The following is a 25,460-nucleotide window of genomic DNA, read 5'->3' as shown; positions in this document are numbered from 1 at the left end:
TGGAGGTCTATTATGACGGTGTTTGGGGGAGAGTGACTGACACTCAGTGGAATTTCAATGAAGCAGAAGTGGTGTGCAGACAGCTGAAGTGTGGCTCTGCAATAAGCATTTACAACCACATGAAGTTTGGGAAAGGCACCGGACCGACCTGGATCAGTAATGTCAGGTGCAACGGAAGTGAACCCTTCCTTTGGAATTGCACTTTTACAGAATCGGAGCAGTCATCAATTGGAGATGACGTGGGAGTGGTGTGCTCTGGTAGGACCTTCTTTATTTCCTCAGATCTAACCATTGTCCTGCTGCCAGCAATGGGATAAAGAGTAAAAAATAAAACTAGTGTAATATTCAGGAGCAACTCCTTTCCCAGAGGGTGTCTCGAGCGACGTGGACCGGATAGGTCTGTCCATTGTGTCGTGAATTGGGAAAGTAGGTGCGTATATGAAGAGCTAAACCAAAAGGGTGATCGGTTTAGATAATGAGGCCTGAATTCGAATAGCAGTGTTCGTTCGAATGGGTTGTTTCTGTGCTGTAACTATCCTGCAATGGTTATGAAGTGTGCAAAGAAAGGTGAATAGCTTTTTCTCGTGGATTTTCCTTTCCATTGTACTCATATTGGTAAGGGTTTCTAAACTCTCTCTCTCCCTATTCCGGTAAAGTAGGTCGATTGAAGATCACTGTGAGTCTCCAGTGTACACGGGATTGTGGTCGATCCCGACACTGGCTTGGGTACGCAGATGACAGTTTAATATTTAATTGTAATGGCACATCATCCTCCTCAGCCGGGTAAGATTCTGGTCTATTTCGATCAGCAGGGAACCACACCGCCCTCATTGTCTGAGATTAGGTTCTTTGGAGCAGAGGAGTCTGAGAAGGGACATGTTCCAGGTGTACAGTACAAAGTTATAAGGGGCATAGCTAGATTAGACAGAAAGAACCATTTTGCCCTTGATGGAGGAATCATTGACCCAGGGCATAGATTTAAGGGATAGGGGAAAGGGCAGAAGGTTGAGAGGGGATGTGAGGAAAAACTTTTCACTCAAAGAGTTGTGGGAATATGAAACTCACTAAAGTTGGCTAAGTAGTAACACTGCTGTCTCATAGCGAGTGAACCTGGATCGTTTCCACCCTCAGGCGATTGTCTGCTTGTATATTCTCCCAGTGTCTGCGTGGGTTTCTTCCCTGGATTCTAAATTGCCCATAGTGACGAGACTGTAGGATCGGGGTTGAGATGCTCTTTAGAGTTGTGGACGGAATGGGTCGAATGGCCTGCTTCCACACTGGAATTTTATTTTTTCATTAGATTCCCTACAGTGTGGAAACAGGCCCTTCGGCCTAACAAGGCCCTCCGAAGAGTAACCTACCCAGACCCATTTCCCTCTGACTAATGAACCTAACCTATGGGCAATTTAGCATGGCCAATTCACCTGGCCTGCGCATCTTTGGACTGTGGGAGGAAACCGGAGCACCAGGGGGAAAGCCACACAGACACGAGGAGAATGTGCAAACTCCACATCGACAGTCACTCGAGGCTAGAATCGAAACTGGGACCCTGGTACTGTGAGGCAGCAGTGCGAACCACTAATCCACTGTGTAGAGATTCTATCTCAGTGTAGTACGCCTATAAACCCTCAGAATATTTAAGATGTATTTAGATGCATTTGTGATGTCAAGGCATAAATAGCTGTGGGGAAATTGAGGACTGCAGATGCTGGAGATCAGAGTTGACGATGTGTCGCTGGAAAAGCACAGCATCCGAAGAGCAGGCAAATTGACATTTCAGGCATCAGACCTTCATCAGGAAATAGCTGTGGACCAAGTGCCATAAGTTGATTAGAACAGTCAAGTGTGTGCATCTTAACTGCAAAAGACTTGCTGGGCTGAAAGGCCCTTTTTCTCTGTTGTAGTCCTCAATAATTCTAAAAGGAAACAAGGGAACAAGCAATCCTTATATCAAAAGCAATTTGTACTTAAAACATTTAATATGCTAGTCATAGAATCTCCCAGACACGATGGTGTGTGTCTTGAAGGGAGCTTTCAGAATGTGGTGTTGCCATGTGCCTGATGTATCTGTCCATCCAGATGATAAAGACTTCAAGTTTGGATGGTGCTGTCAGATGAGTCTTCTGCATTATTCCAGCGCATCTTGCAGAAGGCACAAACAGCTGCCATGTGTATTGATCATGAAGGAAATGAATGCTGAAGGTGATGGATTGCAGTCCTTGGGAAGTGGGAAGGTGTGTTATTTGAACTGCACATACCCAGGCAAATTACGAATATTTAATTGTGCTCCTGCTTTGTGCTTTGTAGATGATAGGCAGACATTGGGGAGACAGGTCATGGGTTACTCACCAAATAATTCCTGGTTTCTTGTTGTCACAATTTTAATATGCCTCCAACTCAGTTTCTGGTTTATAATAACCACTTAGAATGCTGACAGTAAGGGTTACAGCAAGAGTCAACTTCAGATTTTATAAGTGCTCAGTGGAAGTAGTATTTTCACTGTGTCTAATAATTTCACTAATGTAATTTTGTGAAGTAAACCTATAATACTGTATAGCCTGACCATTTTGAATCTCAACACTGATTGAGTGAATGACAATATCTTTGGCACAACCTAACTAGCTAATCAACATTAACTTGCAGCTAGAGAGTGACAAAAATGCTGAAAAAACTGTAATGCCTTCGTAAAGAGACTGGATTTTAAAAGTTGTAGACCGTCATTTTTCAACAAGGTTCTAATGGAGTTGAGCTCTACATATTAAAATCATAGTTTTTGTCATTTTACATTTTCCTTTAATACCCATGATTATTTGTAATGTTGTGAGGGGCTGTAGTTGATAATTCTTGGCAGTTCATTTTCATTTTGAATGTGGACAAAGGAGCAGATGTATGCCACTCAGCCCATCACATGCACTATTGAATGTGATCATCATTGATCTGATAATCCCCGACTACACTTTTCTGCCTTACAACCATAACCCTTGATGCCTTTACTGATTAAAAATCTGAATTGATAATGGGGAAAAACAAGCATAACGCATAAATGGAACAAACGGATCATTGCATGCGAAAAATGAGAAATGGGATATATGTTTGCAACAAATCTGTTATGTACACACAGGAACTGTAATCTGGACAAGAAAATGTTTGATAATATTATTTGTCTTTCAGATCATATTCAGTTAAGATTGGTAGATGGTGGAAGTCGCTGTGCTGGAAGAGTGGAGCAATGGAAGTTGGGGGACTGTGTGTGATGATTCCTGGGATTTAGCAGATGCCCAAGCTGTCTGCAACCAACTGAAGTGTGGACAAGCTCTAAATGCAACAGTTTCCAGTTGGTTTGGTCCAGGCCTGGGGCCTATTTGGTTAGACAATGTGAACTGCAGCTTGAATGATTCTGTTTTGTGGGATTGTCTGGTGGGGCGATGGAGTGAAAATGACTGCAATCATAAAGAAGATGCTGGAGTTATCTGCTCAGGTAACATGCCCTTTCAAATATTCACTCTTTCCAGTCCTGTCAAACAGAAGGCTTTTAACAATTCTCTGCATGGGTTCACATTCATATGTAGTCCTTGTGATAACTGATTTTGCACACTTTTTTTCCCCTAATGCTGTCATTAATGGGAAAAGCCATGAATTTACCCACCAAAAACATTGTATATAATGGAAAGTAGGAAAGACAGTGGAACAAATTCTAAATCACATATTTTTAGTGCTGGCAGGTAGGACTAGATTGGATTGGGATATCTGGTCAGCATGGACGGGTTGGACCGAAGGGTCTGTTTCCATGCTGTACATCTCTTTGACTCTATGACTCTATAATTGTTCTTTTAGGCTGGTTCTTGGATCTTATTGAAAAAAGTCATTAGTTTTGAACAGAAAGCCTGATGTTTCAAATGCACAATTGAATTAACAGCCAATGAAGTTTAAAGTTCAATGTGAAACATTCTGTCTTTGCCAAAGGCCTTCATTTTATCTCTCTGTGCCCCCACCTCAATGAGTTATGGGCTATACATGATGTTGAGCCTCCACCATCACCCTTGTCCACCTTGCCGAGCTCATCCTCACTTTGTACAATGTCTTCTTTAACTCCTCTCACTTTATTCAGAACAATTGTGTGGCCATGGGTACCATTATTGGCCCCAGTTCTGCTGTCTCTTTGTCAGGTATTTTGAACATTCCTTGTTTAGGTTTTACATGGCCCCCTCAGAACTCTTTCTCTGAAAAATTGGTGATATCATCAATACTGCTTCCTTCTCTTACTCTGAACTGGAAAAAACTGTCAATTTCATTTTACAATTTCTGCTCTGCTGTCAACTTCATCTGGATTAAACTCTGATACCTCATTTTCCTTTCTTGACAAACCTGTTTTCCATTTCTGGGGACAGGTTCGCTACCAATATTCATTATAAACCAACCAGCTGTCACAGTTAGCTGGACTATGTGTTCTCACACACTTCTTCCTGTTAGGACTACAACCCATTCTCCCAGTTTCTCCAGCTCTAAGAAATCTGTTGTGATGATGACACCTTGTGCGGAAGGGGTCTCAGAAACGCCCACTTTTATCCTCCATCAAAGTATCCCTGCTATTGTGGCCAACAGGGTCCTTAACTATGTCCATTCCACTCCTGAACATCTGCCCTCACGTTTTTTTCTTCCCTCCCACAAATACGATAGTGTCCCCCTGCCCTCACGTACCACCCCACCGGACTGCTCCAAAAGGATTGTAAACTGCCATTTCCATCGACTCCAGCAGTTTGCCACAAACAGGTACATATTCCCCTTCAGTTCTTTGTTAGCAATCTGCAGAGACCATTCCGTCTGGGACACTCTGGTCCACGCCTCCTTAATTCTCAGCATCTCCTCAAGTTCCCATGTCACCTTCCTATGCAATTGCAGATGGTGTAACATCTGCCTGTTTACCTACTCCCTCCTCACCATCCAAGGACCTAAGATATACCTTGCAGTGGTTTACCTGTAATTCATTCAATCTAGTCTTCTGTAGTCACTGTTCACATCGTGGTCTCCTGAACACTGTGGAGATGAAATTCAAATTGGGTGACCTCTTCACAGAACACCTGCGTTCTGCCCATAAAAATTATCCAGAGCTTCCGGTTGCCGACCACTTCACCACATCACCATGTTCCTACACCAACATTTCTGTCACAGGCCAGCAGCACTGTTCCAACAAGCCTCCGCATGAACATCTCATTTTCCACTTGGGGGATCTTACAATCGCTGGGAATCAATATCAAGTTGAACAACTTCACAAAACCAAATGAATAGCAGACGCTGTAAATCAGAAACAGAAACAAAAGTTGCTGGAAAAGCTCAGACCTCAGCAGGTCTGGCAGAATCTGTGAAGAGAAATCAGAGGTAATGTTTCAGGTCCATTTCAGGTTTTGGATTCCTTCTGAGGGAGGGTCACCATACCCAAAATATTAACTCTGATTTCTCTTCTCAAAAGCTGCCAGAACTGCTGAGCTTTTTCAGTAATTTCTTTTTTTTTCTAAAACTTTACAGCCTGATTCCACCCCTCTATCTTTTTTGTCCATCTCCACACCCACTCCTGTTATGACATGGGATTGCTTTTAGCACAGTCAACCGATTTTCATCCACTCACAGGCCTATTATCACATTGCATAGTTTACCTTTAGCACAGCCTATCCATTTTCTGCTGTCCTCATTATCCCTTGTTTAGTTTATCTTTGCTCCTGGCTTGCCATCCATAATCCCGTGTTCAATTATCCCTTTCATACCTCTCTCTCTCTCTCTGATCTCCATTTCGATCTGGGCGATTATCTCTGCTTTTCCCCAATCCCCTCCCAATCTCTTTTTCAGCATAACTATCAGTTTTTCACACATATTATCAGTTCTGATCAAATCACTGGACTTGGAACACTAACTCTGGTTTCTTCCTACAAATGCTGCCAGACCTGCTGAGTTTCACCAGCAATAACTGATTTTGTTTCAGTTTTAATTCACTCTTTCTTCTATAGACCACAGAGCTGTTAGGCTGCAGGATGGAGCGAACCCCTGTCAGGGCAGAGTCGAAGTTTTCTACAATGGGACCTGGGGGACTGTTTGTGTTGATTCCTTTGGAAAGTTGGAAGCAGAAGTTATTTGTCAGCAGCTCAGCTGTGGATCTGCCCAATCTGTGGAAAGTGCTCTTACATTTGGAAGCGGTTCTGGACAGATCTGGCTCGATGATGTGAGCTATCGGTTGCAGGATACATTCCTGTGGTAATGTCCATCTTCACCATGGGGTGAACACAGCTGTAACCATGGGGAGGATGTTGGAGTCATCTGTTCAGGTGAGAACTGCAAATGGAACCAATTTCTCTTGAAGTATTTCACCAATGTTTTAATATTTCTATCATTCATAAATTTGAGATTCTGCACATTTTTAATTGTCAGTGTGCAAATAAAACCTTTGCTGTCACAGCTGCATGTCTTTTTGATCAAACACCAATTTGTTTTGAAATTTTAACCCCAATTAATAATTCCTTTCATGGCTTAACAACTCCCTGTTTTTATGAATTCCTTCTACCCCATAACTCTCCAAAGTACCTGCCATCCTCTAAGCCTGGTCTCTTGGGCATTTCCAATTATAGTTTCTGCACAATTCACAGAGCTATCTTCAATTGCTTAGATTCTCAGATTCATAATTCATTCACTACACCTCCCGACAGCTGTACATCACTTACAATCCTCCTTAAAATCTAACCATGATTGACCATGACTTTTATCTTCTGACCAAACATCTCCTTTGTGCCTCTCCCATGTTAGATTTTGTTTTAAGATGATGCAGTGAAGTGGCCTGGAACACTTAATATGCTGTACAAACAAGTTGTTGCTGAAGTAATTGAATGTTTCTTTTTTAGAACGAAGACCAAGGGAAATGATTAATAACGGAGATATGAAGAAGAGCAAAACTGAACGGGTTTCAGAAAACTTTGGTAATTATTAACATGCATGCGATTAAATGTTCTGCAGTCAGATTCCTGTTTTTGTTTCTTTGTGGAATTTCAGAAGTCAATACTAAAGAGATTCTTTACAATCTATCCATCACCTCAACCTTTAACCCACTAATATGAATTATTTTGCATGATTAATACCAATTATTTTAAGTACAGTAACAAGTGCACTTATCGGAGTTATGTCCAGTGCATGATCGTCTTTATGCCAGTAGGTTTCACCCCATCAGAATTGGTTGTAGTAGCCATTAAAAACTTGATAATTTGATATTGCTAATCAATGGAAAGGTTTGAATGATTAATCCTGGGACAAAATATTGGTGAAAAGAATCTGAACAAGCAAACACAACATCAGCTGTCAGTCCGCATCTACTCAATTTTTGACACTGGAATTAACACATTGTTCCTTTTAGGGGTCATTAAAACCTTTTGGAATTTGGTAAAGTTCTGCATAACTGTATGTCACACTTTCAGTTACACTTCGGCTTAATGTAAATGAATATGGCACCATTTCCGTGTTTTAAACTCTATTTTTAAACATTAGTAAAAACGAAAGCGAAAAGTTAACTTCTGCTATACAAATTAGCTAATTAATTTATACTTTATATTGCAGCAAATTATTCCAGACCTGTGTGATTTTTTTTGTTTTAAAAAATTGGTTATGAGACCTGGCTCTTTCTGACTAATCCTGAATTTATCGCTTGTCCCTAATTCCTCACGAGAGTGGGGTGATGATCTGCTTTCATGATCCACAGCACTCCTTGGGATGTAGGAACACTCTCAGTTCTGCTCTGTAGGGGACGTAGGTGACTTTGATTGAGCGACAATAAAGACAAGATGAAAAAAGGTGAAAATCTAGATGAGGTCTAGATTGCAGTGACATTGCAGCTGCTGGTCCTCCCATGCATATAGTGACCGTGTTTACCTTTGAGTCGGAGGTTTCGTGTATCAAAAAAGCTGTTGAAGGAGGTTTGGTGAGTTACTGCAGCCCATTTTGTAAATGGGACAGACTGTGTCATTCTGGTTCTTTTTTTCATTCTGAACAAGACAACCAAAATAAAGTAATTGTATTCAATTGCAAGTTAAAACAGCTCAAATTCTCAGACTTAACGTTTTGTTTCTGCAGAATTGTGGCTGGCTGCGGGATTTAATAATTGTTCTGGAAGAGTTGAAGTATTCATCAATGGTATATGGGGAACGGTTTGTGATGATTCCTGGGATAAGCAGGTTGCTGCTGTAGACAGTTAAACTGTGGTCATCCAATGTCAGCTCTGGAAGAGGTGCTATTTGAAAGAGGAAATAGCACAATATGGATTGATGAAATGAAATGCAAGGGGAGTGAATTATTCCTGTGGGACTGCCAATTGTCAGTAATGAGGTAAAAACAATGACTGCAGATGCTGGAAACCAAATTCTGGATTAGTGGTGCTGGAAGAGTGCAGCAGTTCAGGCAGCATCCAAAGCTACTTGGATGCTGCCTGAACTGCTGTGCTCTTCCAGCACCACTAATCCAGAATTGTCAGTAATGGCCAATCATGACTGTGAACATAAAGAAGATGTCAATTTGATTTGTTCTGGTATGCCATTTTAAATTGAATCTTGATTTTAACGCACTTATTCTTGCATTCAAAACACTCCATGCTCTTATTTGTCCTCTCTCTGTAATCTAAAATTGTACTACAACCCTTAGAATACTCCATTTGTTGCATTGTGTGTATCACCAATTACAATCCTTTCACCATCTCCATAATTTGTTTAATTAGAATATACTCTAATCCACCAATCTTAAATCGAAACAATGTTACTGAATGCATACCTAGACTGAGCATTATTTGCCACCAATCAGTTCATGTATCATTTGACGGTTTCTCATTACTTTGCCAACTCTCTACATGCCAACGTTAACCTTTAATATATGCCTCAACCTTCATATTACTGCCTTTGTACATTTTCATTGCTCCTGCACACTGTTGGTGTATCTGTACGTAAATGAAATGCATGAGGCCATTTTACTTTGTGTTATTATTAAATGTTTTTGCTTTCAGGCTATCAAAGATTCACAGAGTCCTTCAACCAGCAGAGACCCCCGATTTTTATCATCCCTTGTATTTTTGTGACCCTTTTGATTGCTGTGTCACTTGCTTTGGCTGCAGAATTACAAAGAAGCTTCCAGAAAGGTTGGTTAATTCAACATTAAAAGCCCTGCCCAATAAATATTATGGTTGATTCCTGCTAATCTTTTCGTTATACAACTCTGACAGTTTGCAAGAAAGATGTGATCATGTTAGTTACAGAGACAATCTGCAATGATGTTACACAAATTGGAGAATTTTAGCTAAGTGCTGCTGAAAGGAGACCAGACATTTATCTAGCACTCATCAGACGAGTTGATGCGAAATCAAATTGAAAAAGAGAGACAGCATTTTATACAGCATGAGAAGAGGGTGCTGATTGGTGAGAGCATAATTGACACAGAGATGAGGCAAGTGGGACAGTTAATTGTCCATTTTAGTTCTCAGACCATTCAAGCAGATTAGGATTTGTCAGGGCATTGCTATCAGAATACAGCAGACATTGGCCATCTTAAAAACAACTTTGTTTTGCAAACATCATGTTTCTTGCATTGTCGTGCAGATGAGTGCAAGACAAACAGCTTTAATATCTAGTTTCCTATCAGAAAAGTTTTCACAATTTTTGTTGTGAGCAAAGATTGGATAGTGTTTGATTATATAGCAATTACTTGTTTCATAGAGGAGGCTTAAGGGAGATTAAATTGATGTAATTCAGCAATGAGGAGCATGGATATAGTGGACGAGGAATGTCAAAAGGTTCAGAAAAGATTTACAAGGATATTGCTAGGTTTGGAGGGTTTGAGCTGCAGGAAGAGGCTCAATAGGCTGGGGCTATTTTTCCTGGAGCATCAGAGGCTGAGGGATAACCTTAGAGAGGTTTATAAAATAATGAGAAGCATGGATAGTGTAATTAGACAAGGCCTTCTCCCTGGGGTGGGTGAGTCCAGAACTAGAAGGCATTGGTTTAAGTTGAGAGGGGAAAGATTTAAAGGGGAGCTAAGGAACAACTTTTTCACACAGATGGTGGTGCACGTATGAAATGAGCTGCCAGAGGGTGATGGAGACTGGTACAATTACAACATTTAAAATGCATCTGGATGGATATATGAATAGGAAGTGTTTACAGGCATATTGGCCAAATGCTGGCAAATTGGATTAGATTAATTTAGGATATCTGGTTGGTATAATTCAATTTAAAACCATACCTCGAGCATCGGAGCCCTCCATTTCTGTTTTCAGCAACAGGAAGAGCAGGTACTTGGACCACGGGCCTGCTGGGAAAGATGTCACTTATTTAAATCTTCACATCTGACATTGGAGATTACAGCTTTCAGGGACTTTTTTTTCTCCTCAGCTACATAAGTGAGTTTTTTATTTCCTTCAGACCAGACCCAAGTCATGGTCCACATACTTACTAATGATATAGGTAGAAAGAGGGATAGGGAGGTAAGGCTGGATTTCAGGGAGCAGGTGGAAGCTGAGAGCTAGAACAAAGAGTTGTTATCTCTGGTTTGCTACCTGTGCCATGTCATAGCAAGGTGAGGAACAGGGAGAGTTATTAGCTGAACACGTGGCTACAAGGATGGTGCAAGAGGGAGGATTTCAGGTACATGGATAATTGAGGCTCATTCTGGGGTAGGTGGGACCTCTACAAACAGGATGGTCTTCACTTGAACCAGTGGGGTACTAATATCCTGGGTGGGAAATTTACTAGTGCTATTCATGTGGGTTTAAACTAGCTCAGCAGCGTGATGGGACCCTGTGGTGTAGTTCCAGTGCACAGGAGGATGACAGTAGGGACGACATGGACAGGATTTCACAGTCACTGGAGTGTGCTGGCAGACAGCAAGCTGGTTTGAAGTGTGTCTACTTCAACATCAGGAGCATTCGGAATAAAATAGGTGAGCTTGCAGCATGGATAGGTACCTGAGACTTCAATGTCATGGTCAATTCGGAGGCATGGATAGAGCAGGGTCAGGAATCGATGTTGCAGGTTCCAGAGTTTAGATCTTTCATTAAGATCGGAGAAGGTGGTAAAAGTGGGGGAGGTGTGACTTTGTTAGTCAAGGACAGTAAAATGGTGGCTGAAAGAATTTTTGATGAGGAATCGTCTACAGAGGTGGTATGGGCTAAGGTTAGAAAGCAGAGAGCAGACATCCACACTGCTGGGAGTCTTTTATAGGCCTCCGCAAAATTCCAAGGATGTGGAGGAGAGGATTGGCGTAATGATTCTGGGTTGGAGTGAAAGGAACAGGGTGGTCATTAAAGGGGACTTTAACTTCCCCAACATTGACTGGAAATGCTTCACGTGTTGAGAGTGTAGTGCTGGAAAAGCACAGCAGGTCAGGCAGCATCCAAGGAGCAGGAGAATTGATGTTTTGGACATAAGCCCTTCATCAGGAAAGAGGCTGAGACATAAATGGGTGGGGGGGGGGGGTGTGGTGGGGTTGGAGGGGTGGGTAGCTGGGAAAATGATAGGTAGATGAAGGTGAGGGAGAATATGATAGGTCATAGGGGAGAGTGATGGATGGTCTCGAGGGCAGTGCCAAGTTGGAGGCTTGGGATTCGGATAATGGTGGGAAGGGGGGGGGCGGGGGAATGAGGAAGCTGTTGAAATCCACATTTATCCTGTGGGGTTTTAGGGTCCCAAGGCTGAATTATGAGGCGTTCCTCCTCCAAACATCTGGTGGTAATGGTTTGTTGGGGGAGGAGGCACAGGATCTGCGTGTCCTTGATGCAGTGAGAGGGGGAGTTGAAGTGTTCAGCCATAGGGCAGTGGGGTTGGTGGGTGCGGCTGTCCCAGAGATATTCTTTGAAACAATCTGCAAGAGGTGTCCTGTCTCCCCGAGGTAGAGGAGACCACACCAGGTGGAACAGATGCAGGAGATGACATTGGTAGCGGTACAGGTGAATTTCTGATGGATGTGGAAGGATCCGTTGGGGCCTTGGACGGAGGTGATGGGAGTGGTGTGAGAGCAGTGTTTGCACTTCTTGCGGTGGCAGGGAAAGGTGCCAGGAGTGCGGTGTGGGCTGGTGGGGAGAAGGGGAGGTGGACCTGACGAGGGAGTCGCGGAGGGAATGGTCTTTTTGGAATGCTGATAGGGGTGATGAGGGAAATATATCTCTGGTGGTGGGGTCTGTGCGGAAGTGGCAGAGGATAATGCATTGGATGTGGAGGTTGGTGGGGTGGAAGGTGAGGAACAGGAGCGTTCCGTCCTTCTTGTTTTGGGAGGGGTGGTATTCAAGGGTGGTGGTGCATGAAGTGGAGGAGGCCATCTAGAACTTTCTGAGGTGATATGCAGTGGAGGTGGATGAATTGGAAATAAGGGATGGTGTTTTTACAGGAGGTAAGGTGGGAGTAGATACAGTCTAGGTAGCTGTGGGAGTCAGTGGGCTTGTAGCTGTGGGTCAGTTGCCAGAGACGGTGATGGAGAGGTCCAGGAAGGGGAGGGCTGTTGCCGAGATGGTCCAGGTGAACTTGAGGTCAGGGTGGAAGGTGTTGGTAAAGTTGAACTGTTCAACCTCCTTGTGGGAGCATGAGGCGGTGGAAATGCTGTAACTCCAGTACAATGGATCGATCGGTTTTGTCCAATGTGTGCAGATGGGTTTCCTGACACAGTATGTCGAAGGGCCGACAAGACGGGAGGCCAAACTGGATCTAGTACTTGGTACTGAACCAGGCCAGGTGTTTGATTTAGTGATAGATGAGCACTATGAAGAGAGTTACCATAATTTGGTGACCTGTAGTTTAGTGATGGAAAGGGATAGGTACATGCCACAGGGCAAGAGTTATAGTTGGGGGAAGGGCATTTATAATGCAATTAGGCAAGACTTAGGAGACATAGAATGGGGTAGCAAAGTAGGGACAATGAAAATGTGGAGCCGGTTTAAGGAACAGATATTGGGTGTCCATGATAGGTATGTCCCTGTCAAGCAGGGAGGAAGTGATAAGGTAAGGGAACAGTGGTTTACGAAAGAAATTGTATCTTTTGTTAAGTGGAAGAGGGAGGCTTATGTGACGTTGAGATGAGATGGTTCAGATGAAGTGATGAAGAGTTAGCTAGGAAGGATTTAAAGAGAGAGTTAAGAAGATCAAAGAGGGGACATGAGCAGACGTTAACAGGTAGAATAAAGGAGAACCCTAAAGCTATCTATAGGTATGTGAAGAATAAAAGGGTGACTAGTGTGTGAATTGGGCCAGTCAAAGACAGAAGTGGGAAGATCTGTGTGGACCCTGTGGAGGTTGGAGAGATGCTTAATGAATATTTATGATGTGTTTTCACTCAGGGAAAGGAGAATCTTGTAGAGGAGAAGACTGAAATATGGACTATTAGACTAGAAAGAGTTGAGGTTAGTAGGAGGAGATGTTATCAATTCTAGAAGGTGTGAAAGTAGATAAGTCCCCTGGGCCAGATGGGATTTATCTGAGGATTCTCTGGGAAGCTAGGGAGGAGATAGCGGAGCTTGAGTTGTCTTTGTGTACAGGTTTAGTATCAAAGGACTGGAGGATTGCAAACATTGTGCCCTTTTTCAAGAAGGGCAGTAGAGATGACCCAGGTAATGAGAGACCAGTGAGCCTTACTTGTGTTGTAGGAAAAGCTTTGGAAAGGATTATAAGAGATAAGATTTGTAATCATTTAGCAAGCAACAATTTGATTGGATATAGTCAACATGGTTTTATCAAGGGCATGTAGTGTATCAAAAGTTTTTTGAGAAGGTGACCAAGCATGTGGATGAGGGTACGGCAGTTGATATGGTGCACATGGACTTCAGTAAAGCCTTTGATAAGGTTTCACATGGTAGGCTGTTGGAGGAAATGTGGAGGCATGGGGTTGAAGGTGATTTAGCAGTTTGGATTAGAAGCTGGCTTTCTGTAAGAAGGCAGCGAGTGGTGGTTGATGGAAAGTATTTAGCCTGGGATTTGGTTACTGGTGGTGTGCCACAAGGATCTGTTTTGGGACCACTGCTGTTTATCATATTTGTAAATGACTTAGGCACAGGCATAAGTTGATGGGATAAGTTTGCAGATGACACCAAAGTCGATTGAGTAGTGGACAGTATGGAAGAATGTTGCAGGTTGTAGAGGGACTTGGATAAACTGCTGAATTCGGCTGAGAGGGGACAAATAGAGTTCAGTGCAGATAAGTGTGAGGTGATTCACTTCGGGAAGAATAACAGGAAGACAGAATACTGGGTCAACGGGAATGATTCTTGGCACTGTGGATGTGCAGAGGGATCTTTGTGTCGATGTACATAGATCGCTGAAAGTTGCCACCCAGGTTGTTAGTGCTGTTAAGAAGGCATGCGGTGTGTCAGGTTTTATTGAGTTCCGGAGCCATGATGTCATGCTGCAACTGTACAAAACGTTAGTGCGGCCTCACTTGGAATATTGTGTAAAGTTCTGGTCGCCCCATTACAGGAAGGATCTGGAAGCACTGAAAACAGTGCAGAGTAGATTTTACTAGGATGTTGCCTGGTCTGGAAGGAAGGTCGCATCAGGAATGGCTGAGGGACTTGAATCTGTTGTCATTGGAGAGAAGAAGGCTAAGAGAGCATTTAACAGAGACATACAAGATGATCAGAGGATTAGATAGGGTAGACAGTCAGACTCTTTTTCCTAGAATGATGGTGTTCGTTTGTATGATGGGGTATAGCTGCAAAGTGAGGGGTGATAGATTTTAGACAGATGTCAGAGGCAGGTTCTTTACTCAGAGTGGTAAGGGCGTGGAGTGCCCTGCCTGCCAATGTAGTTAACTCAGCCAGGTTAAGGGCATTTCAACAGTCCTTGGGTAAGCATATGAATGATGCTGGCCTAGTGTAGGGGGATGGGCTTAGATTAGTTCACAGGTTGGCGCAACATCGAGGGCTGAAGGGCCTGTTCTGTGCTGTATTGTTCTATGGTCTGGATGAGTTAGTCCGAAGGGTCTGTATCCGTGCTGTACATTTCAACGACTCTCTGACTCGACATATGTAAACTATATTAACCTGGACTGTATAACCTGAGGCAGTGTAGCTGCTGTTAGGACTACATAGGAAGCAAACAGCCTCTTGCTCTTCAGAAATGATTTGGATGATTTTATGAATTTTGATCAGTGTTTAATATGTTTGAATGGGCTGTGAATCATGGAATATCCAGAGAAATGAAACTGTGAGTAAATATTCATGCACAAATCCACTCTAACAGTTAATCTGTCAAATTAATCAACTTCTCATTTCCAAAAGTGAATTACTTTTTCAAAAAAAAATCATTCATAGGTTGTGCACTTCACTGGCTCAGCCATCATTTGTTGTCCATCCCAGGAAGCCCAGGGGTTAGTGATAGTGAACTGCTTATTTGAAATGCTGCCATTTATGTGCTGTCAAGGCAACCACACTGTTACTGGTAAGGGAGTTTTAACCGATGATAGTGGAGTACTAATATTGGTATAAGAAGAGTGTGGAAGATGTATGGCTAAAGGACACCATGCAGGTGATGGTGCTCCAAAATGTCTGCTGTCTTTGTCCTTCCAGATGATAGAGGTTAAGAGTTTGCAAGGTGCTCTTGAAGAAGCCTTAGTAAATTACTCCAGCACATTGTGTCAATAGTACACACTGATGAGACTTTTTTTTTGGTGGTATGTAGGGCAGATGTTAAAGATGATAGGTGGCATGCAAACCAAAAAGCCTTCATGGTCTGGGTGATGTTGATACTCTTTTTGGAAATTCATAATTATTTCTGGGAGTCACTACCCGGACAAAAATTTATTGCAAATCCTTATTAAACCTGAACAAGGTTGTATTGTGCTGCTTTCTTGAATTGCTGCCATCCATGTGATGTTGCTGGGCCCAAGAGCGTCTGCATTGGTTTCATCTGCGTACTCGGCTTTTCTCCCACTATCCAAAGATGTGCAGGTTAGGTGGCTTAACCATCCTAAATTGCCCTCCATGTTCAGAGATCTGGAGGCTAGGTGGATTAAACATGATAAATGCGGGCTTACTGTGTTTGTGTGAGGGTGGTGAGTCTGGATGAGATGCTGTTAATTAATGAAGCAGCTGAAAATGGTTGGACCAAGAAAACTACCCTGAGGAATTCCTGCTGAGATAATTGATCTCAAACAAGCACAACTATTTTCCTATGATTCTATGTTTTATGACTCAAACCAAGAGACAATTTTCTTCCTGGGTTCCAGTGAATCTTGTTTTGCGAGGGCTCCATGATGCCACATTCAGTCAAAGATGACCTTGATGTGAGAACTAAGGCTGTCATGAGGTCAGGAACTAAATCTGGTGGGACACAAACTCTGTGTCAGTGAGCAGGTTATTGCTAAGAAAATGTTGCTTGATAGCACTGTTGATGACACTTTCTATCATTTTCCTGATGATCAAGAAAAGATTGATGAGGTGGTAATTGGCCAAGAAGGATTCCTCATTCTTTATTTTTACACAAGACAACTTTGGGGCAATTTTCAACTTGCCATTGCTTTAAATATATTGAAATATCTTGGCTCAGGGTGTGGAAAGTGCTGGAGTACACATTTTCAATACGATTGCTGGCATTTTCTCAAGGTCCTTCATCTTTTAAGTGGTAATGCCTTTCACCATTCTTTTAAAATATCTACTGAAGTGAATCAGATTAGCTGAAAACTGGCATCTGTAACTGTGGGGAGCTCTGTAGGAAACCAACCTGGATGAATTAGGCAGTGCTTCTGGTTGCAAATGCTCCAGTGTAATCTTTTGCATTGTTTCCATGTTATTGAGCGTGGAAATATTTGTAGAGCCTGATCCTCCAGTGATTCTTTCAGTTATCTATCACTAATCACCACTGGTTTTGGCAGTACTTAGATCAGCTTAGATCAGAGCTGACTGCTTAGAATTTCTTCGGCCTATTTATCGTTTGCTGCCTTTGCTTTTTGAAATTTGTCAGCTTGTTATGTCACTTCAGCAAGTCACCTGTTCATGATGTTGCTCCTGGCATGCCATCCTGTATTCTTCATTTAAACCAGAGTTGACCAATTACCTGGTAGAATTAGGGACGTACCGAGCAATGAGGTTGCAGATTATATTGAAGTACAGTTCTGCTGTTGTTGATGGCCTGGAGTGCCTCATGGATATCTTGCCTTCAGTTGCTCACCCCATTTAGCATGGTAGTAGAGCCAGATAATGCAATGGTATGTGTCCTCAATGTGAAGTTGAGACACTGTTACCTGTTTGCAGTTCCAACAACATTCTTCTTGAGCGTTGGTGGATTTGTGTCCTTTCAAGCAAGTGGAGATTATTCTGTCACATTCCTGACTCAATATTAGGTTGAACTCTGATTTTCTGCAATGAAAGAAATTCTGATTTTACTCATAGAGCATGAGAAATGTTCCTGATCAGTGATTTGCATTGATGAGATTCAAAGTTACTGAATATTATAGCCACAGTACAAAGAATTGGATTGTCATTTTAAGAGGGTTAAAGAAGGACTTATGCCCGAAACGTCAATTCTCCTGCTCCTTTGATGCTGCCTGACCTGTTGCGCTTTTCCAGCATCACATTTTTCAGTTCCTGTCATTTTAAGAGCATTGCTCATGGAGCCTGGGTCTGCAGTTGCAGCAGGCTGTGGTTTTAACAAGGTTTAGCCACATTGCTGTTTTCAGTGTGACCTTGGCTTTCATGAACATTTCCACTTCGTTGCCAAGACAATACAAATTGATGGACGGATGCAGAGATTTCTTGAGGGCATAGCATCCTTTCCTGTTCAGCAAATATAATTTAAAATGTTATACAAAGATTCAATAACTGCTAATTTGCAGGATAAAGAAAGATGGAAGGTGAAAAGCAGGTTTTAATAATAGATGTAACCCTCGACACATGTCCGTGTATAATCTGCTGTTCTTTATTCCACAGGCAAGAAAAAGACACAATATGCTCCTCGTCGCTTTCCTGACCCTGCTTATGAAGAGATTGACATTCACAACCTTGATACTGGCCCAGGTAGTTATCTTTAAGATTTATGCACTTGATACCTTTATTTTTAAATGCAATGTTAATTTTAAGTTTCCAATGTTTTCCATGTGTAGATGTACACTCCAATATTTCACTGGACAAGCTGGAATATTATACAGGAAGCGAGTTACAGGAATGCGATGATATACATATGCAAGGTAGGCCAATTTTCACCCCACTCTTGCACAATTCCATTACTAATCTGCAATGGAGAGTAAGATAAAATACAATAAACCCCTCATAGTTAAACTCCCAGATTAGCAAGAGTCTTTTGTCTTACTTTGGAGTCATTAATTACTTTGAATATTATGTAACATATGAATATTAACTCAAGCTGCATCTTCCAAGTGGAGTATACTGCCAGTATGATTCAAGAGATAGTGACTCGTTATTGTAACCCTCCGAATTCTGTATGCGTTGTGATAGACATCATACAAATTCATTTTTAGATAATTGATATGGTAATTTTAGGACTATGCAGTTGAAAGTGCATTTTGTTTTTTGGATGAAAGAATGCAGAAATACATCCTGGACATTTAACAAAATAGACAGAGCTACCACAGATTCAATATAAGTGTAAATGTTCCAAGTATCCTTCTGTTCAGTGTTAAGAAGAGAAAAAAAGAAATGTAGTGGCTTCATGGTCAAATTCTGTATCATTATATGACATTTATTAAAGCTGTTTGAAGTATTGCTAATGGAAAAGACACAAATTGATAATGTCCTCAGCAAACAGAAATAGAAATTAAGCATTTTTTTCCAATCAACGGAAAAGTCCTTTTGCCATGCATCTTGCTTTAAGCTATGTCCAGTTTTAAATATAAATCACTTTATTCTGAAACATTAAGTAGGTTTCTGAGGAATCAGCAACACACAGTAACTAGGGCTCTCATTTAACGTAGTTGTAATAGCTTGTCGAGTTGGTGATAATTGAATGAATACATGGAGTAATATTAATTCCCGCCTCAGGCGACTGACTGTGTGGAATTTGCACATTCTCCCCGTGTCTGCGTGGGTTTCCTCCGGGTGCTCCGGTTTCCTCCCACAGTCCAAAAATGTGCAGGTTAGGTGAATTGACCATGCTAAATTGCCCGTAGTGTAAGGGGCAGGGGTAAATGTAGGGGAATGGATCTTGGTGGGTTGCGTTTCAGCGAGTCAGTGTGGACTTGTTGGTCCAAAGGGCCTGTTCCCACATTGTAAGTAATCTAAAAAAAATCTAATTGATAATAAACCAATTGGCACTGCACTGGATTCATAAAATGTCAGAAAAATATACTGATTATTTTAGGGTTTAACTTGAAAATAATAAGTTCATTTCAAAAGCTCATTTTCATTTCCTAGATTCAGTTACTTCATTAGATGCTGAATTTGGAAGAGAATATGATGACATTCAATAATTTGAGAAGGAGCTGTGATGACTTTCACCACTGGCCTTACTGAGGAAAAATGTGTGACAAAATACCTCACATTGGTTAATTATGTTTCGTTATTCAACTTAATTTGTAATGTTACTATAATGACATGTTGCAGCTTGTTGTAAAATAGTTAAATGAATGAAGCAGGAAATTAATTGTGAACTTTCATATTGAGCATACTAAGTCTAATTCAGTTCTATGCAGGAGAGCAATCTATCTATCTTTTCCAAATATGTGAATTTTTGGTGTTATGAAGTTGAAGGCGTGTACTGTACCTTTAAGAAAGAGAGTGAAAGCTGTTCTGAACTAAGAGCTTACAAGCACCTGTGTGATGTGAATAGATGGTTGTCTTAGTGTATACTGGAAAATTTAAAATATGTAACATTTGGCTGTGAAATGGATATTGGTGTTTTGACAACAATTTTTAAGGGTGGGCGGGAGAAAGCAGGAAATTATAGACCAGTTAGTCTGACCTCAGTGGTGGGAAAGATGCTGGAGTCTATTATAAAGGATGAAATTACGGCACATCTGGATAATAGTAACAGGATAGGACAGAGTCAGCATGGATTTATGAAGGGGAAATCATGCTTGACGATTCTTCTTGAATTTTTTGAGGATGTAACTCGGAAGATGGACGAGGGAGATCCAGTGGATGTAGTGTACCTGGACTTTCAGAAAGCTTTTGATAAAGTCCCACACAAGAGGTTAGTGAGTAAAATTAGGGCGCACGGGATTGGGGGCAAAGTACTAGATTGGATAGAGAATTGGTTGGCTAATAGGAAACAAAGGGTAGTGATTAACGGCTCCATTTCGAAATGGCAGGCAGTGACCAGTGGGGTACCGCAGGGATCCGTGCTGGGACCGCAGCTTTTTACAATATATGTAAATGATATAGAAGATGGTATCAGCAATAACATTAGCAAATTTGCTGATGACACAAAGCTAGGTGGTAGGGTGAAATGTGATGAGGATGTTAGGGGATTACAGGGTGACCTGGACAAGTTAGGTGAGTGGGCAGATGCATGGCAGATGCAGTTTAATGTGGATAAATGTCTGGTTATCCACTTTGGTGGCAAGAACAGGAAGGCAGATTACTACCTCAATGGTATCAAATTAGGTAAAGGGGCTGTTCAGAGAGATCTGGGTGTTCTTGTCCACCAGTCAATGAAGGCAAGCATGCAGGTACAGCAGGTCGTGAAGAAGGCTAATAGCATGCTGGCCTTCATAACAAGAGGGATTGAGTATAGAAGCAAAGAGGTGCTTCTGCAGCTGTACAGGGCCCTGGTGAGACCACACCTGGAGTACTGTGTACAGTTCTGGTCTCCAAATTTGAGGAAAGACATTCTGGCTATTGAGGGAGTGCAGCGTAGGTTCACGAGGTCAATTCCTGGAATGGCAGGATTGCCTTACACGGAAAGACTGAAGCGACTGGGCTTGTATACCCTTGAGTTTAGAAGACTGAGAGGGGATCTGATTGAAACGTATAGGCTTATGAAAGGACTGGACACTCTGGCAGGAGGGAACATATTTCCGTTGATGGGGGAGTGCCGAACCAGAGGACACAACTTAAAAATACAGGGTAGACCATTTAGGACAGAGATGAGGAGAAACTACTTCACCCAGAGAGTGGTGGCTGTGTGGAATGCTCTGCCCCAGAGGGCAGTGGAGGCCCAGTCTCTGGATTCTTTTAAGAAAGAATTGGATAGAGCTCTTAAAGATAGTGGAGTCAAGGGGTATGGAGATAAGGCTGGAACAGGATACTGATTAGGAATGATCAGCCATGATCATATTGAATGGCGGTGCAGGCTCGAAGGGCAGAATGGCCTACTCCTGCATCTATTGTCTATTGTCTATTGTCTATTGTCTAATTTGAATGTAACCAATTAGCTAAAAGTATTGTGGTTCTGTTTACCAAGCTGGGAATTTGTGTTGCAGACGTTTCGTCCCCTGTCTGGGTGACATCCTCGGTGCTTGGGAGCCTCCTGTGAAGCGCTTCTGTGATCTTTCCTCCGGCATTTGTAGTGGTTTGAATCTGCTGCTTCCGGTTGTCAGTTCCAGCTGCCCGTTGCAGTGGCCGGTATATTGGGTCCAGGTCGATGTGCTTATACCGGCCACTGCAACGGACAACTGGAACTGACAACCGGAAGTGGCAGAGACAGGCCACTATAAATGCCGGAGGAAAGATCACAGAAGCACTTCATAGGAGGCTCCCAAGCACTGAGGATGTCACCCAGACAGGGGACGAAATGTCTGCAACACAAATTCCCAGCTTGGCGAACAGAACCACAACAACGAGCACCTGAGCTCCAAATATTTTCACAAACTTAGTTAAAAGTATGTCCCAGTATACTAAAACCCAATCAAGTTTGAATGTATTGTTTTGCCAACATCAAACCAATGTTGAGAATAGAAAAATGCAGGCGTTTTGAAAATTGCATAGAGCAACTGCCATCAATACGGATCCAAGAAATGAGGAAACGCTCTCTCCCAAAGGTACCTTTTCTCAGTAAAAAGAAAGAAGAAAACCCAGGGAGATCTTCAGTCTGAAGAAGAAAGACACCGAAGATGGCAGCTGTTCTGTGGTTTTGAAATTAAGTTGATGTCATTTTAATAAGTGTCTTTTATTGGAAGACCATATTTTTCTCAAGTTGGAGGCAAGTAAAAAGCAGTTAAGTGAAAGGGAGGTGGGGTCGGCTTAGAGCTGTGAATAGTTATTGTTTAATGTTCACCTTTAGAGTTAGAGAATAAACTGATATTATTTTCTTTATATAGTGGAATTTGAGAGTTCTCTGTCCCTCATGTTTTAACAGATTACAAGGTGAGCTGAGATTTTCTGGGTGTTTAGTTTAATTAACAGGAGGGCTCATTGCCATGTCGTAACATTAGTTTTAAGACTATGAACAACTTTGAATGCTAGCTGTTTAAGAACAGATTCTTATTCATTATTCATTCCTGAAAGAAATATGTATCTTAAACATATGGGAGTTTTATTCCTTTATGGTTTTTTGGAGCAAAACAAGGTTTAGTAAGGGAAATATCAGCCTTTACATCAACATCAACATTTACAATTGCAGATCATGAAGATGCAATTTCATAATTCTTACGGAATGAGACGGAATGAATGACAAACAAAATAAAAATTGTACTTTTATAACTGCAATTCCATCAAACAAGTGTGAGAGAACAAATTAAAGATGCAGCATACAGAGTTTGTTCAGTCAATGAACCATGGTTACTGATTTTAAAAAAAATCAATGAAGTTATTACGCATGAAACTACGTTTTATCATTTTTACAGTTGTATCAATGAAAACTGTTGCATAGAAAGAGAAGGTCTTTTGAGAAAGATATAAACCTGTCTATTATAGTTTGCATCTACATTCATATAGGAATACAACAATGCAAATATATAATTTTTTTTTTCATTACTCAACCAATTCAGCAATAGTAATTTAGTTGTAAGTATTCATTTTAGGTTTCTGTTTCAGTTTTGCCATATGTATTGCATGCAAATTAAATAAATGATATTTGTAGAAAATTTGGGATCCATATTAATTTATCCATATTTTTAAATCTAATTTTTACATGTGTTATGACATACCTTTGCAACAAGTAGAACTTCAACCTTGACCTTTCTCTGACAGGAGAAGATCACAAATAATCTGCTTCTCATTGAACTGATAGATGGATATGACCTGGCCAAATCATCATAACCCATCATAAATTTCTCACAATGTAAACAAATTCACAATATCACTCACGGAACTCTCTGTCTCTGTCGCTGTCTCTCTCTGTCTCTGTCTCTTGCTGTTTTAGAACAATCATGGCTCCAGAAAAACTGAACAGTTAGTAACTCAACCCATTCACACACAGAGATCAAAAGTTACACACATCATTCAATATGCAACCTCTAAATTTAATTCTGATAATGTATAGTTTATGTGGGTCATCACAATTGTTATTGACATATCTGTCAAGGGAAGGAATTCCTCCTACCGATAATCATATGGGTCCGTATAAGTTGATGGATATTAACCAATTTAGGAGTGGAGAAGAAATTCTGGCCTTGCACAAGATTCACATCTTATGAAAACAGAGCATACAGGTGTACAGCATGGAAACAGACCCTTCGGTCCAACTCGTCCATGCAAACCAGATATCCCAACCCAATCTCATCCCACCTGCTGCACCTGGCCCATATCCCTCCAAACCCTTCCTGTTCATATACCCAACCAGATGCCTTTTAAATGCTCTAATTGTATCAGCATCCACCACTTCCTCTGGCAACTCATTCCATACATGCACCATGCTCAGCATGAAAAGGTTGCCCCTTAGGTCTCTTTTATGTATTTGCCCTCTCACCCTCAACCTATGCCCTCTAGTTCTGGACTCCCCCACCATAGGGAAGAGACTTTGTCCATTTAGCCCATCCATGACCCTAATGATTTTATAAACCTCTATAATGTCACCCCCCAGCCTACTCAAACTATCCCTATTGCTCAAATCCTCCAACCCTGGCAACATCCTTGTAAATCTTTTTGAACCCTTTCAAGTTTCACAACATCCTTCCAAGAGGAAGGAGACCAGAATTGCATGCAATATCCCAAAAGTGGCCTAACCAATGTCCTGTAGAGCCGCAATATGACCTCCCAACTCCTGTACTCAATACTCTGACCAACAAAGGAAAGCATACCAAACACCTTCTGCACTATCCAATCTCCCTGCCATGCTACTTTTGAGGAGCTATGAGCCTACATTCCAAGGTTTTTTTGTTCAGCAACACTCCCTTGGACCTTACAATTATGTGTTAAAGTCCTGCTAAGATTTGCTTTCCCAAAAGTAGTGGACCTAGCACAGATCCTTGTGGCACTCCTCTGGTCACAGGTCTCCAGTCTGAAAAGCAATCCTCTACCACCACTCTCTATCTTCTACCTTTGAGCCAGTTCTGTATCCAAACAGTTATATCTCCAAATAGTTATATATTCCATGAGATCTAAACTGGTTCAGCATTCTCCCATGGGGAACCTTGTCAAATTTCTTACTGAAGTGCATATAGATAATGTCTACCACTCTGCCCTCATCAATCCTCTTTGTTACTTCTTCAGAAAACTTAATCAAGTCTTTGAGACATGATTTCCCATCCTCAAAGCCCTCATCATGATTATCCCTCATCAGTCCTTGTCTTTCTAAATACATGTACATCTTGTCCCTCAGGATTGCCCACCAGTGACATCCAGCTCACCGGTCTATAGTTCCCTGGGTTGTCCTTATCATCTTTCTTAAATACCGGCACTGCGTTAGCCAATCTCCAGTCTTCTGGCACCTCACCTGTGACGATTGATGCTACAAATATCTCAGCAAGAGGCCCAGCAATCACTTCCCTAGCTTTCCACAGAGTTCTAGGGTACACCAGCCCAGGTCCTGGTAATTTATCCACTTTTAAGCATTTCAAGACATTCAGCACATCTTCCTTTGTAATATGGACATCTTCAAGACCTCACCATCTATTTCCCCCATGCTATATATTCCATGTCCTTTCTCACAGAACCAATCATGCAACATATTCACTTAGTATCTCCCCCAACATACGGCTCCACATAAAGAATACCTTGCTGATTCTTGAAGGGACCTATTCTCTTCCCAGTTACCCTTTTGTACTTCATATATTTGTAAAAACCTTTTGGATTCTCCTTAACTCTATTTACCAATACTATCCAGTGAATTTCACTGTTTGTTAATTTTCCCAGACGCAATACATGAATTCAAACAGCAAAGGCAGTAACTGCACAGGTTCACTGCTGTGTCAGGGAGCAATGTGGGTTTCTTTCTCTCTCTCTCTCTCTCTCTCCTGCACTGCCTGACCATGTGCTGCCTTTGTCTGTTTCTCTCCATTTTAGAAGTGCTGTGTTTTTTCAACAAAGTTCCAAAATAATGCAACAGCATATAGAACAGTAATTGCTGCTCCTGGAATTCCAGGAAATCACCTCCAATACCTAAAATACCTCAAAAAAGGAGCAGCCTGTTTTAACC

General features: G+C 41.7%; 1 protein-coding gene across 1 annotated transcript in view; it reads left to right on the top strand.

The window, feature by feature from the left end:
• The first annotated feature begins 3,195 nt into the window (after positions 1 to 3,195).
• Positions 3,196 to 25,460, top strand: part of LOC140478629 (scavenger receptor cysteine-rich type 1 protein M130-like) — a 90,742-nt gene continuing 68,477 nt past the window's right edge. Inside the window, exons 1-5 of the mRNA XM_072571846.1 lie at positions 3,196 to 3,478; positions 6,885 to 6,959; positions 9,023 to 9,154; positions 17,918 to 18,004; positions 18,091 to 18,174. Coding sequence (XP_072427947.1) covers positions 3,196 to 3,478; positions 6,885 to 6,959; positions 9,023 to 9,154; positions 17,918 to 18,004; positions 18,091 to 18,174 — 661 coding nt within the window. The remainder of the gene's footprint in view (positions 3,479 to 6,884; positions 6,960 to 9,022; positions 9,155 to 17,917; positions 18,005 to 18,090; positions 18,175 to 25,460) is intronic.

Source organism: Chiloscyllium punctatum, chromosome 6 (genome assembly GCF_047496795.1).
Source record: "Chiloscyllium punctatum isolate Juve2018m chromosome 6, sChiPun1.3, whole genome shotgun sequence".
Taxonomy (NCBI): domain Eukaryota; kingdom Metazoa; phylum Chordata; class Chondrichthyes; order Orectolobiformes; family Hemiscylliidae; genus Chiloscyllium; species Chiloscyllium punctatum.
Note: the sequence above shows the minus strand (reverse complement) of the source record. Positions and strands in the feature narration are given on the sequence as shown.